The sequence below is a fragment of the Lathyrus oleraceus genome, chromosome 2, assembly GCF_024323335.1.
Source record: "Lathyrus oleraceus cultivar Zhongwan6 chromosome 2, CAAS_Psat_ZW6_1.0, whole genome shotgun sequence".
Classification (NCBI taxonomy): Eukaryota; Viridiplantae; Streptophyta; class Magnoliopsida; order Fabales; family Fabaceae; genus Lathyrus; species Lathyrus oleraceus.
The window spans coordinates 342,818,114-342,833,310 of NC_066580.1; the positions used below are offsets into that span (position 1 = coordinate 342,818,114).

At 35.8% G+C, this 15,197-nt stretch overlaps 2 protein-coding genes across 2 annotated transcripts; both read left to right on the forward strand.

Annotated features, from left to right (window-relative positions):
• The first annotated feature begins 1,707 nt into the window (after positions 1-1,707).
• LOC127123180 (secreted RxLR effector protein 161-like) lies at positions 1,708-2,244 on the forward strand. The gene has a single exon (XM_051053428.1). It carries the CDS (start codon positions 1,708-1,710, stop codon positions 2,242-2,244), a length of 537 nt encoding a protein of 178 aa, XP_050909385.1.
• Positions 2,245-4,233: 1,989 nt separating this feature from the next.
• LOC127123181 (transcription factor GTE3, chloroplastic) lies at positions 4,234-5,172 on the forward strand. Its single transcript, XM_051053429.1, has 2 exons — positions 4,234-4,303; positions 4,418-5,172. Exons 1-2 carry the CDS (start codon positions 4,234-4,236, stop codon positions 5,170-5,172), a joined length of 825 nt encoding a protein of 274 aa, XP_050909386.1.
• The last annotated feature ends 10,025 nt before the right edge of the window (positions 5,173-15,197 follow it).

Sequence of the window (15,197 nt, forward strand, 5' to 3'; positions counted from 1 at the left end):
CGGACCGATGCAAGTAGAGACTTATGGTGGCAATCAATATTTTATTACGTTCATTGACGATTTTAGTAGGAAGCTTTAGACATATCTTATCAAGAGAAAATATGAGGTATTTGGAGTTTTCAAGAATTTAAAATCCATGGTGGAGCGCCAAAGCGGTTGGAAGCTCAAAACTCTCAAAACGGATGGTGGAGGTGAGTATACCTCTAGTGAGCTTGGGAAGTTTTGTGATCTTGAGGGAATTGTACGTGAGGTGGTGCCTCCGTATACGCCTCAACAAAATGGGGCTTCTGAGAGGAAAAATCGTACAATAATGAACATGGTGCATAGTATGTTTTGTGGGAAAAATTTGCCTAAGGAATTGTGGGGTGAGGTCGCGTCTACAGCCACCTACTTGTTGAATAGGTGTCCCACTATGAAGCTGGAGAAACTCACACCGGAAGAGGCTTGGAGTGGCTTCAAACCGAATTTGAATCATTTGCGCGTTTTTGGATTGATTGCATATCGTCATGTACCGAACCAACTTCGGAAGAAATTGGATGATAAGGGTGAGAAGATGATATTTGTAGGATATCATTCTACTGGAGGGTACAAGTTGTTCGATGGAAAAAATCGGAAGATCTGCATAGCCCGGGATGTGACTTTTGATGAAGTCAAAAGTGCAGAAAATGTAGCAGTGGCCGGTTACCCTACTAGCAGTAACCAGTTACTCACAGAAAAACAGCAGCATCAGTGTTTTGAAATCCTGATCTGGAGGCTTCCGACACCGCTGTACCAGCACCTACAGTAGCGCAAAATGATGTTGTTAATAACGGTAGACCAGTGAGGCAAAGAGCTTTGCCTCATAGACTCCGAGATACGAAAGATTCCAAGATAACAAAGTGAATAACGATGGTGATTTTGTTCATTTCGCGCTTATGGCCGAATCCAAACCGGTAAATGAGGAAAAAGCCTTAAGTGATCCTAAGTGGATATGTGCAATGAAAGAGGAGCTGAAATCTATTGAGAAAAATGGTACTTGGGAGTTGGTCGATTTACCACTTGGAAAGAAACTGATAGGTGTGCGATGGGTCTTTAAGGTTAAAGCAAATCCCAAAGGTGAAGTAATCAAGCACAAAGCTCGATTAGTGGAGAAGGGGTTCTTGCAACGAGAACGTATAGACTATGAGGAGGTATCCGCACCGGTGGCTAGATTAGAGACTATTCGTTTGGTTGTTGGTATTGCGCATAGCAATAATTGGATGGTTTACCAAATGGATGTCAAATCTGCATTTTTGAATGGTCCTCTTGTTGAGGAAGTCTATGTGGGGCAGCCACCCGGTTTCGTGATAAAAAATCAAGAGATGAAGTATTACAAGCTACACAAGGCGTTGTATGGTTTGAAATAAGCTCCAAGAGCTTGGAACAAACGTATTGACGACTTTCTTATTGACATTGGTTTCAAACGATGTGTATCCGAACATGGAGTTTATGTGAGATCGGATACGAATGGTGGTGTTATTATACTTTGCTTGTATGTTAATGATCTCTTGATTACGGGAAGCCATGACAAGAGTATTTCAAGGTTCAAAAGTGAGCTCATGAGAGAGTTTGAGATGACGAACCTTGGTGTCATGAATTACTTCCTTGGCATAGAGTTTCACAAGTCAAAAGTGGGGTTGCTTATGCACCAAAGGAGGTATGCTTTAGATATTTCGAAAAAAGTGTGATATGGAGCATTGTAATGCTTCTATTACACCTTGTGAGGCTAGAGTGCAGCTGTCCAAAAGTGATGAGGAGGAGGATGTCAATCCAACGCTTTACCGGAGCTTGATTGGATCGTTACAGTATTTGTGCAATACGCGACCGAAATTGGCTTTTAGTGTCAGTATTGTGAGTAGATTCATGGAGAGACCTAAGGTGTCTCACTTGGCGGCGGTCAAGAGGATCCTTAGATATGTGAAAGGTACTCTTGACTGCAGAATTCTCTTTCCCGCATCGGACACGTGGCCTAAGTGCAATTTACTTGGCTACACCGATTCTAATTGGTGTGGAGATAAAGATGACCGAAAATCGACGGCGGGGTACATCTTTATGTTTGGTAGTACACCAATCTCTTGGTGTTCGAAAAAGGAACCGGTTGTAGCACTCTCTTCTTGTGAGGTCGAGTACATTGCGGCGTCGTTAGGTGCATGCCAAGCTATGTGGCTTATGAATCTATTGAAGGATTGGGATGTGGTGTTGATGCTGCCACCATACTGTTTGTAGACAATGTTTCCGCGATAAATCTTGCGAAGAATCCGATTGCACACGGAATGAGCAAGCATATTGAGATGCGCTTTCATTATTTGAGAGAATTGGTCAGTGATGGAAAGCTTAGATTGAGCTATTGCAGAAGCGAAGACCAGTCGCAGATTTGTTGACAAAGGGTGTGACAAATGATGTGTTCAAGAGGCTGAAGAAGTGCTTGAGCATGGTGGACTTGGAGCAACTAAAGCGAGGTGGTGTTTAAATGCAATTAAATTTCTGTTATTACCTGCTAGTTTTCCAAAAATAACAGAACTTAATTGTTGGGTCACTTTAGTTGTATTTTGACTTGTATATTTTGTTATTCTCTCAATGTATAAATACTCTTGTAATATTCCCAATTTCAATTAATGCCAAATTTACTATTCATCCAATATCATTCCGTTCTCTCTAATTCTCTCTCAACTTCATCTTCTCCAATTTCTTATATTCCACCATTGTCAAACCTTCAATTTGAGTCTTTATGTTCTAACAGTAAATACATGGTTCATGGTTTGACCCCTCTTGAAACCATTTTTGAAAATTTTGACTTTTATCATTTAACACCAAAAAAATTAAATAATAAATAATTAATAATGTGGAATTTTGACTTTTATCATTTAACACCAAAAAGATTAAATAATAAATAACTAGTAATATGGAATTAAAAAATTAAAAAAATAAAGGAAAAAAATATGTCACATCTTAAACGTTATATATTTTTATGCATATATCATATTAAATACATATAACTTTTATGCATATGTTATATAACAGAATAAAAAAAATTATATTATTATAAATTTGTTATAATTAAATTTGTATAATATAAATATATAAAAATATATTTTTATTAAATACGTTTAAATGTTGCACATCGGTGTTGTCTACTTGTAAAACTGAGTTGCAAAGTGATTTTCAACTAATAATTTGTAAAGTGATTTTCACCTAACAACGTTGCGAGGTGATTTTCTCTCGGTAAAAAAATTGTGTATCGAGGTGGATGGAATTCATTGATTTTAGATGTTGCGAGGTGATTAGCACCTAACATATTTAATTTTTTTTATAGTGGCTACAGATATATTGAAATACATAATTACTTTATTATGATGAATTTTTATTATATTAATCTTAAATTTATATAATTTTGGATCAAACATTAATGTTTGAATGAGAGTGAACAAAATTTACTGATATATAATGTAAATAGAAGAACAAAAGAATAGTAAGTTTATTAATGTAAAATGTTGTTAAAGGAAAAAGCAAAGTATTATTCAGTCACAATTTACTGATAATTAATAAAATAGTGTAAAATATCTTGTATCAATTAAATTTATTAAATATATTTATTGAATATTTTAATTTTAAATAAATAATTTTAAAATATAAATTAAAATTATTCAGTTGTAAAAGAATTTATTAATATTTAAAGACTTATTTTTTAAATGACCTTTGGGTTTGTTTGTTACAATTTTTAAACAAAAAAAAAAAAATTTAAAAATATTTTTAAGAGGCTTTAAAGAAAATCAAATGAGAAGTTAGTTAAAACAACTTCTAAAAAATTAAAGGCTCTTTCCTTTTGCGATGACTCATTCATGATAAAATTTTAAGAAATAATTAAGACACAGATTGAATTTTTAAAGTTGTTTTAGATGTATCCCTAGATATCGGTATAATCAAATAAAATCTAATTATTGAATAAGATTGAATATTTAAAGTTGTATTGAATATGGTAACAAACAAATTTTATATATAGACAGACACACTTAACCTTTACAAACAAACATCATTAGCTTTACAGCATCCATGTCACACAACGCAAACCCTTCTTCCTTAAAAGCATCCATGTCACATAACACCAAACCTTCTTCCTTAGAAGCATCGAACACAAACCCTTCTTCTGCATCCATGTCCGACAACACCAAACTTTCTTTCTTAGAAGCATCGAACACAAACCCTTCTTCTGCATCCATGTCCGAGAAAACACAACCTCGTAAAAGACTTATCGTCAAGCTCAGTTATCCTCCTGGTTCAAGAAAACGTGATTCAGATTCTTGCGCCACATATGAAAACAAGAGAAGGAAGATTCAAGATTCTGTGAAACCAGTCGTAACCTGTTATTGGGTTGATTCAAATTATTAAACCAAATCAACAGTTTTGTCTCAAACAAAGGATAGTAACATTGTTGTTGAAAACAAGAAGATCATCAAGAACCAAGTTTCCAACACAGTTACGTCTCAACCAAAGGGTAGTAACATTGTTGTTGAAAACAAGAAGATAATCAAGATCAAGAACCAAGTTTCCAACACAGTTACGTCTCAACCAAAGGATAGTAACATTGTTGTTGAAAACAAGAAGATCCTCAAGAACCAAGTTTCCAACACAATACCTTTGTCTCAACCAAAGGATAATGACAATGTTGTTGAAGACAAGAAGATACTCAAGAACCAAGTTTCCAAAACAGAAATAGCTTTTAATGGTCCGAAAGAAAGTTCAAGACATTGTTCAAAACCAGCGTCTGTGACAAGAGGTGAAGAATGTGGGTTGAAGGAACCGATGGATGGTGTTAAGAGGAGGCAATGTTGGTTGATATTAAAGAGGATGTTGGTAGATAGAGATGGTTGGGTTTTGAAAGATCCTCCAAAAATAGCAAAGTCTGATAAGTGTAAGACAAAGGCAATAGGTTTGAAGGAAATAGAGAGAAAAATGAGGTTGTATGCAACACCGGATGAGTTTGCTAGCGACATGAGGCTTGTGTTCTCTAATGCAATGGTAACCTATCCTCCAAGGAATCATATTTACCAAATTGCAAAAAAGTTTAGTGACACTTTTGAACACAAATGGAAGTCATTGAAGAATATGTGGGAACTTGAGGATACAAAAAGAAGCAACACTCACAAGAGATACTAAAGAGTGCAACATGTTGTGTTCTTATAGAAACTGTTCTGAACTAAGAAACTGTTAGCAGTAATGTGTTTTGAAATCTGTCAAGTTATTGTCAATGAATGTGTAGTATCTATGGTCAATCATTCTTTTATGTAAAATCTGCATAACTAGTTTCTGATTCTTTTAAAATTTGATGAATGTTAGTTGTTACTATTTTGTTAGTGGATTTGAATGAAGGATGCTTAATTAAATGATAGATTATGACATTACATCTTTTGCTAAATGTTTCATCTCGATGCGATAGATTATGGATCACTTATTCTCAAATATTAGATAGATTATGGATCAGACTTTTTATATAAATCATCACTTACTCATATCATTTGAAATGGATCAACACACAAAACAAGGGAACAAAAATTCAATCTATATAAAGGATATTTCTTTCATAAACGTCTCTAGCATGAACATATTTTAGTGCTTGGTTTGTTCTTTTACGACCATCATGACATGATGCACTTATGATGATACGTTAAAATTGAAAATTAACTCTGCAAGGATATCACTTTATTAGTTATGTTTAGTAATATTACTCAACCTCAATAACTCCGGCATAAATTCTTGGGAATGTTTTTAAAGTAAATTAATTTTTAACTAGGTTTTAGATTGTCTACACTTGTGATATAGAGCGGAACTAAAATTGTCCCGTTTAATACACTCTTCGTAAACTCGCACATTAAATAGATTAGATAGACTCGACTTAATTATTAACGAGCTGTGAGACGTGTATCAAATTTTAGTTTGTGTTAGTATATAGATAACCAGAGATTATCATAATCCTTAGCAAAATAATAAATAATTACATTTTTGTTTAGAAGTTAAAAAATTACAATATTAAAATTCAAATTTCTTAAAAGTTTTAACAAATTAATTATCTTTGACAATATTTTTCCATTTGTGGAACAAGAATGAGAGACGTAGGTCATGGTGTTGACCATGCTTCTAGCTCTGGTACCAAGTCTAAGACAGGACCGGATCGAACCGAGACGGTCTAACAAACAACGATATCGGGCACACATGTGTAATATTTCATGGATTTGTGTTCTCACCCAACCACAAAATTACACACCCTTGGGCCCAACCCAACTGTTCAACTTGGAATATAACACTATTAAAGTGTGTTCTTTCTCCTATGTGGGACTTTAATGAATTTTTTCAAATTCACCATCGTACACACTAGCTCATACTTGTGCTCATTTATTTCCAACTTAGTGCCACTAACTCTTTCCAATTCCTTATTAACCCATTAATTTCCAACAATCCCCTCACTTGAATTTAAAAATAGTGATTTCAGAAAGAAGGCCAAATGATTCTAAGATTGTGCATAAGCAGAATCTTGAACTTTTGTGTAGCAAGTAAGATTCTGATTCAACAAGAGTGACACAATTGTCTTGAAGTTTATCTTAGACATCAAACTCGTACACAACCTTTTCTTAATGGCTTTGCACATGTACCCCAGTTTAGTGAAGACTCTAGAAATTCTGCCTCAAAATTTTATAGGAACCGACATAAGTTCCACACTCACATATGTAAGTCTATCAAGAGTACTCCTATAGCTAGTTACTTCTTCATACAGAGTATTGATCTCATTAAGAGTTTCTAATATATCATCCTCTAATCGCTTCAGGATTCATGTTGCTCTTATTCACACTAGCATGATCACATCATATTACTCATAACTTTTTATTACCCATTGAACTTATTTCTTGGGATCTCCAGGCTATTAGGTCGGGTTTCCATAATGAGAAACTGCTTTCTCTATAGGAATTTGTCTCATCTTCTTGGATGTATTATCGAATTTCTCTCTAGCTAATCTTTTCTTCAAAGGATCTGCTAAATGTTCATCAGTGCGTACATGATCCACTCTTACAACTCTTTTAGAGATACAATGTCTAACTATGACGTGTTTTATTCTAATTTGATGTCTTTTTCCATTATAAGAACGATTCTCAATTTTTGCAATAGTCGTGTACTATCGTAGTGGATCAACACAGTTGGCACAACTTTCACTAACGGACGTTAATGCTACCATCTCAAACTCCATCTTGGATTGACCTAAGATAGATTGTTACTTTGATAGCCAAGATACAACTCCTCCAACTATATTGAATATATAGCCACAAATTGCTTTGGAATCATCTGATAAGGTATTTCAATCTACATCATTGTATCCTTCAAGTACAACAAGAAATATCTGATAACGTAAACCGAGATTCATGGTTCTTTTAAGGTACAACATCACTCTCTCAATAGATTACAAGTTCTCATTACTCGGTCTACTATATAAACATGCACAACAATTCTACGACATGCAATGTCGTGTCTAGTACAATCAGTAGCATACCTAAGACGACCAATGATACTAGCATATTCTGTTTCTGTGACACTATCACAAGTGCTCTTAAACAGTTCGACACTTAGATCATATGGTGTGCAAGAAGGTTTGCAGTTAAAGTAGTTATATTTCTTTAAGATCATCTCTACATAATTAGATTGATCCAAATAAATTCCTTTTTCGAATCAAGTGATCTTGATTCGAACAATCATACTCGCTTATCCGAGGTCTTTCATATCAAAGTTATTGCTTAAAGTTGATTTCACATTACTAATAGACGGTGTTTGATCCAAATATGAGTAGATCATCTACATAGAGACATATGATATAGCAAATGCGGTTATCATATTTGTAATAAATGAATTTGTCATTTCATTCACCTTATACCCATTTGATATCATTAAGTTATCAAAATTTTCATGCCACTACTTAAGAGCTTGTTTTAGACCATACAGAGACTTATCTAACTTACAAATCTTGTCTTCTTGCTCATGAATTGAAAACCCTTCTGGCTGGTCCGTATGAATAACAACAATTGAAATCAGTACCCTAATGGATGTAATTCTAGTGACTGGAGAAAAATTATCAAGGACATCTATATTTTCTCTTTGCCTAAAACCTTTGGCTACAAGGAGAGCCTTGTAATTATCAATGATTTTATCAGGTTTTAGTTTATTTTTCAAAACCCATTTACAGCCGATTGGTTTGCAACCAAGACACAAGTCTACTAAGTGCCAGGTCCTGCTAGATTCTAGAGAATCCATCTCATCGTTAATAGCTTCTTGAAACAAATATGCATCCAAAGATGACAAGACTTCTTTAATATTTGTTGGATCAACTTCTATTGTATAAGACGCATAATCGGGCCCATAGTCTTTAACAAACTTGTTTACTTCGTCGAAGTTTTGTCTCTACTTTATCGTTGCTTTCGGTACTTCTCATCACATTAATAGGATTCGATTTAGTGCCCCCACTATTTCTCTATTTGAAAGCAAATTTGTCTTTGTAGAATTCCATATCAATTAATTTTATGATAACTTTAGCATTTAGGTCATAACACCTATAAGCCTTAATATTTGTTGCATACCCAATGAATACACATTCATAGGCTCTACTAGTAAGTTTAACCCTCTTCGGATACGTGACTCCGAAAAAAGCCAAACAACCCCAAGTTCTAAAGTAAGACAAGTTTGGTTGTCTTTTCTTTAATATCTCATAAGGATATATCTTATTTTTAGACTTGGAAAATAAGCCAGACAACCTCAAGTTCTAAAGTAAGACAAGCTTGTTTCATGTTGTTTATAAAATTAATTAAATAAACTAGAATCATACTCATTTCTCATATCACTACGAAGTATCTTAATCTTCTTATTGATTTTCAATTTCATTCACATAAATTTTAAACATGACATGTGCTTTGTAACACCCTAAACCCCGAAAACAATTTTAATGCATAATTTAATAAAATTGCAACCACAAAGGGTGTCACTCACATCAAACATATCATGCTCGGTAACACAAGTTATAAATTTCACATAAACATTTGTCATTGCATGCTCACCTTCATTTTGGGTATCATCGTAGCGGAATCATAATTAAAGCGATTAAAAACCATATTGCACTCATACCATTTAGTCTCAACTTCAACTTCCATAACAAATAAAGAGTTTAAATAAATCATCTCAACAACCACATTAGTTATAATACTTCAACATAAACATGACATAAGAAGTGAAAGCAAACGTTCCCAGCCCGATGTTACGTGGTCATAGCAAGACCCTACTAAAGAAAACGACAAACTATTAGAAGCCACTCCAAGATCTACCTTCCACTTACTTCAGCAATGCTACTCTTGAGTATATGCATGATGCCCATGTAAATGCAACATTCAAACAAAAGGGGTGCGAATTCATTTCAATAATAAACAGTATATAAGGAAGAATAAAGTACAACATCTACACAATCATGCACAATAATATGTCACATTCTCACACCAAATCATAATCAACATCATACACGACAACATCTCCATTATCATCAACATCATACAAAACCGCATCTCAATTATTGTTAACATCATATACAACAACATCTCATTCAACAACACATCAACAATAACCAATACAAATGCAATACTTATCCAATGTACTCAGCCCCAACTCGACATGCATGTGGTACCAAATATGAACACTCATGTTCATCTCACTCCATGATCCCCACCATAGGATCGATTCCCTCTTGGAACCAGAGCATACCAAAATCGCTACCATCACCATAGGTAATACTTCACTAATCCCCCATAATAGGAATTAGCTACTCGCAGCTGATCCATCACAATGGGATCAAGGCTCACAAAAACTCATTACCATCAGCATAGGTAACACTTCGCTAATCCCCCATAATAGGAATTAGCTACTCGCATTCGATCCATCACCATAGGATCGAGACTTACCAAAACTAGACCGAAGCCTGTACACCAAGATGCATGACTCTCAAATAACATGCATTAACATTATAAGTTTTGAAATTCTGGTATCAGATATGAGATGTCGAAGGTAATATCACGACACTAATATCTGAACAATATAAACAAGATAAAAGATAAAGAAACAATAGTATAAGTGACACAAGCAATTGTTAACCCAGATCGGTGCAAACTCACCTATGTCCGGGGGCTACCAAGCTAGGAAGGAAATCCACTAAACAGAATTAGTTCAAAGACTCTCAGTAAACAACTTCAAGTTACAGTCTTTTCACCTAATCTCTACCCGTGTGACTTCTATCTAAGAACTCTTAGATAAGAGACCCTGCTCACTCCCCCTCAATCACAGCAGTGATGTAAAAACAAATATTACAAAGAAAGAAGACACTCTTCAAGAACACATACTTGATCTTTCTTAAAAGCTTCAACCAAGTAAACACACACTCATGCTTCAAAGCTTAGAGTGGACAAATTACAACACAAAAGTCAGTCCAATTCAATCATCAATAGGATGAATGAATGGCTCACAATACACAAGCTCACACAAGACTAAAACCCTTATTCTCTCTCACTATTTCGTTCATTTTCTTATGTGTTAAAACCAGGTTTTCCATGCCCTTTAAATATAAGCTTTTGAATGGGCTTGGACATCATAAAACCCTAAATTTATTTTCCTTTCGTATCTTCTTAACAGCTGATCACATCTTATTGGAAAATAAATCAATCTAGTTTTAATTACTGCTTCAATGGCGCGTTCAATCTCTACATCAATCACACATAGATTGTCATGAAAAGCGCAATCAAAAGATACATAACATTCAGACTGAATGTTTTGTATACACATGTCTTGACGTCGGGTCTGACATCTCAGCTAAATCCTGCACAACCATATTTAAACACCCTGCAGGAAACTGATATCTCATGTCAAGACAACACTTGTGACAACTTGTGAAAACTCTAGGTTTTACCAAAATTGATGCCAACACATAGAACCAACAAACTCCCCCTTTGGCAAATTTTGGCTAAAACATACATCAGATCATATGTTTCACAAGAAAATAATCACAGTATCAGTTCAGCAGCAGAAGTTAACAAACACACATTACTAGCAAAAATAGCAACTAGTAAACACATATTAAACACACATGCGCTTGTGCTCAGAACACACCACCTCCCCCTCCAGCTAGCACTAGTTTGCTTAAAACAGACAAAGCACTTCCCCTTCTAACATCACCTGTAACACAAAATACCTCCCCATCTAACTTCCCCTTCTAACATCACCTGTAACACATAATACCTCTCCATCTAACATCACCTTTAACATCACCTGTAACAACATCTATAGCATATAGTATAGCATAGCTACTTTAGCTACTTCTCCCCCTTTTTATCCAAAAGAGACAAAATAAATGTATATTCAGTCAAACAAAATGTCAAAGCAGAATGTTAAGTGTTACAGATCCAAGAACATACACAACTTTATACAAGCTGAGATAAAATCCATCAATCTAGAAAAATACATATCACAACAGCAAAACATAACTGCCAAAAAAATAGAACATCCATCACAGCAAAGAGAAAACAAAAATACCATAAGAAGAGTGGGGGGATAACTTCAACAAAAAGTTAGTCAGAGGAGCTTGAGCTTGTATCTTCATAAGCATCAGAAACAGAATTGCCACTTGATTCATCTTTAGTTGCAGACCTCTCACTAGAGGTTTGGGCTTCTGCTTCCCTGGCATGTCCAATATTCTCTCTTTCAGCTTGCTTCAAGCTTGCAATCAGAGCCTCCAAAGCTTCTTTCCTGGCTGTTGCTACCATTATCCCTGTATCCAACTCTTTACAAGTTTCCTTCAGCTCAGCAATAAGACCACCTTTTGAGGCTGGCTTTTTCATAGCAGATGTCATGACAATGTCTTCGACATGACTGCCTTCAAACAATTTGTAGTGTATTGATAGAGGAGGTTTTCTTCTACTTGGAAGGTCATTTGTACTCAGAATTCTAGGGTGTTGACTCAGGATAATCCCACAAATCATTGAGGGAAAAGCTATAGGCAGCTTTACTGCATTAGTAGAAGCATGCTTGACAATTTGTTCAAACATAAATCTATCATAATCAAATTTCAGCTTGGTTCGAACAGCAAAGATGAATCTTCCAAGGGCATTTGAAATTGTGGAAATGTGGTTGGTAGGCACCCAATTTACAGACCATATCTTGTGCAATATGGCATACTTAACAGTCAGCTTCCCAACAGGGAGATGCTTTTTACTAGGCCACTCCTTCACCTGTCTTGCTGTAATTTCCCTACAGACCTCATTGTTTGTGGCTTCCAGTTCACATGCACCTTCTGTACCTTTTCCTAGAAACTTGTTAATCACAGTGGGAGAAAATATGATACACTTCCCTCTTACAAACACTTTACAAAATTCCTTGTTGTTTTTATCAGCAATATCTTCAGGAATGTTGACAACGAATTCCTTAACCAATCCTTCATAGCACTGAGATAACCCAACCACAGTCTTCATTAACCCAGCATTTTTAATTAGGTTCATGACCTCTTTGACCTCAACAGCATCCTTGCCTAACTCTCTCTCCACAACCACCCTTCTTTGGATCACAAACTTCCATTTTGCTGCTCCATCTTCAAGATGGAAAGAGATATTGTCCAAGTGTACAATAACAACTTTCACAGGGGACTTCCTAACAGTTGTCCTCTTCACAGCGGAGATGTCAGGGACATCTTCTTCAACTTATTCATCAGACTCAGAAACTTCCCTCACTTTCCTCTTCTTCACATCAACTTTGCTCCAAGATTTTAAGGGTCCTACACCAGTAGTCTTCTTAGCAGTTTTGGCTGACATCATTTCAGCTACAGACCTACCTCTTCTAGTATTCATCCTCTTAGTCACATTAGGCTTTAAGTGATGAAGTAAGCTATCATCTTGATCATCCAACCTATCATCCTCTAGGTCAATCACATTGTTTGCAGAATCATGCTTCTTAGACTGTGAAGCATTGGCAGTAGTAGATGCCACAAATTTCTTATCAGACACAGTTTTCCCTAAAGAGCACAAACCTTCAACAGCCATATCCTTTTCAGATCTAGAGGAATCATCATCCTTCTCACTATGAGGTCTAACCTCAGGAGAGGGGTCCCTTCTTGATAGAGGAGTAGAAACTCCCTTCACAAAATGTCCTTCATTGAGGATTCTATTGACTAGGTTTCTTATGACACGATCAGTGTGATGCATGTCGTCCTTAGAACTAGTGGCATGAGTAGAGCTAGAAGGGATACTAGAGCTGTTACCTTGAGTGGGGCATGCAGAGGAATATGCATCCATGGGATGGTTAGGAGCTTCACCTGGAATAACAGACAGGGGAATCACATCTAAAATATCTTCATCAAGAAAGTCCATTGAAGGCGTTATATCCTTGTGAGTAGGCTTAGTATTTTTTGAACCAGATGGTGTTTGATGTTGTGACATCTTGTTGTTTTTGTGGAAAGGTTTCAGTTTCCCTAGCAGAGGAGTTTGAGGAAGTCGCGGGGAGTTGTAAATGTTTGAGTAGAGGTTGTGTGTGAAAAGGTAATAGATGGAATTTCCAATACTAGATGATGATTTACCATAAATGGGGCACTTAATTTTAAGTAAGCAGGCAATACTTTGATTACCTTTTCCACTCCAAATTATTGCTACAAATTCTCATAAATACAAATCCCTAATTTCCCTCTTATAAATTCAAATTGATTTGCATCCAAGGCCTTTGTAAAAATATCATCTAACTGTATTTCAGTAGCAACATGCTCTAGGGCTATAATTTTATCTTCCACTAGTTCTCTAATAAAGTGATGACGGATATCAATATGTTTTGTCCTGTTGTGCTGAATAGGATTCTTAGAAATATTTATAGCACTCAGTTTATCACAGTACAATGTCATGACATCTTGCGTGACATTGTATTCAGTCAACATCTGTTTCATCCATACCAGTTGAGAACAACTACTTCTAGCTGCTATGTATTCAGCTTCAGCAGTGGACAGAGACACACAATTTTGTTTCTTACTAAACCATGATATTAAGTTGTTCCCCAAGAAGAAGAATCCTCCTGATATGCTTTTCCTATCATCAACACTTCCAGCCCAATCAGCATCACAGTATCCAGTCAGCACATATCCAGATCCATAAGTGTACAACATCTCATAGTCACTAGTGCCATTGACATATTTCAGGATCCTTTTCACTTGGTTTATGTGACTCATTTTTGGTTCAGCTTGATATCTAGCACATACACCTATAGCAAAAGCAATGTCAGGTCTGCTTGCTGTGAGATATAACAGACTCCTTATCATGCTTCTGTAGAGACTTCGATCCACACTAACACCATTTTCATCTTTAGAGATTTTCAGATGAGCAGGAGCAGGTGTCCTTTTGTGACTTGCATTCTCTATGCCAAACTTCTTAACAATATTTTTGGCATATTTGCTTTGAGATGGAAAGATAGAATCTTCCATCTGCTTAACTTGTAGTCCAAGAAAATAGGTTAGCTCTCCAACAAGGCTCTTTTCAAATTCAGACTGTATCTGTTTAACAAAATGTTCAAGCATCTTATTTGACATCCCACCAAACACAATATCATCCACATATATCTGAGCCACCACGAGGTTTCCTCCTTCATTTTTGACAAATAAGGTCTTATCAATGCCTCCCTTTCTGTATCCATTGTCAACGAGAAACACTGTGAGTCTATCATACTAAGCTCTGAGAGCTTATTTCATCCCATAGAGGGCTTTCCTCAACTTATACACATGCTTTGGAAGATTTGGGTCTGTAAACCCTTTAGGTTGTTCAACATACACTTCCTCATTTAAGTAACCATTCAAGAAGGCACTTTTTACATCCATTTGGAATAATTTAAACTTCAGAATACATGCCACTCCAAGCAATAGTCTAATGGACTCCAAGCGAGCTACAGGGGCAAATGTTTCATCAAAGTCAACTCCTTCAACTTGAGTGTATCCTTGTGCTACCAATCTTGCTTTATTTTTAGTAACCACCCCTTGTTCATCAGATTTATTCTTGTAAACCCACTTTGTTCCAATAACATTTATTCCTTCAGGTCTTGGAACTAGTTCCCATACTTCATTTCTCTTGAATTGGCCTAACTCTTCCTGC

Excerpts from the sequence above, each read along its gene's own strand:
- LOC127123181 (XM_051053429.1), top strand. The coding sequence starts at position 4,234 with ATGTCCGAGAAAACACAACCTCGTAAAAGACTTATCGTCAAGCTCAGT. Across the intron at positions 4,304-4,417 it reads TCCTCCTGGTTCAAGAAAAC|TTTTGTCTCAAACAAAGGAT; the intron begins GTGATTCAGATT and ends CCAAATCAACAG.
- LOC127123180 (XM_051053428.1), top strand. The coding sequence starts at position 1,708 with ATGGAGCATTGTAATGCTTCTATTACACCTTGTGAGGCTAGAGTGCAG.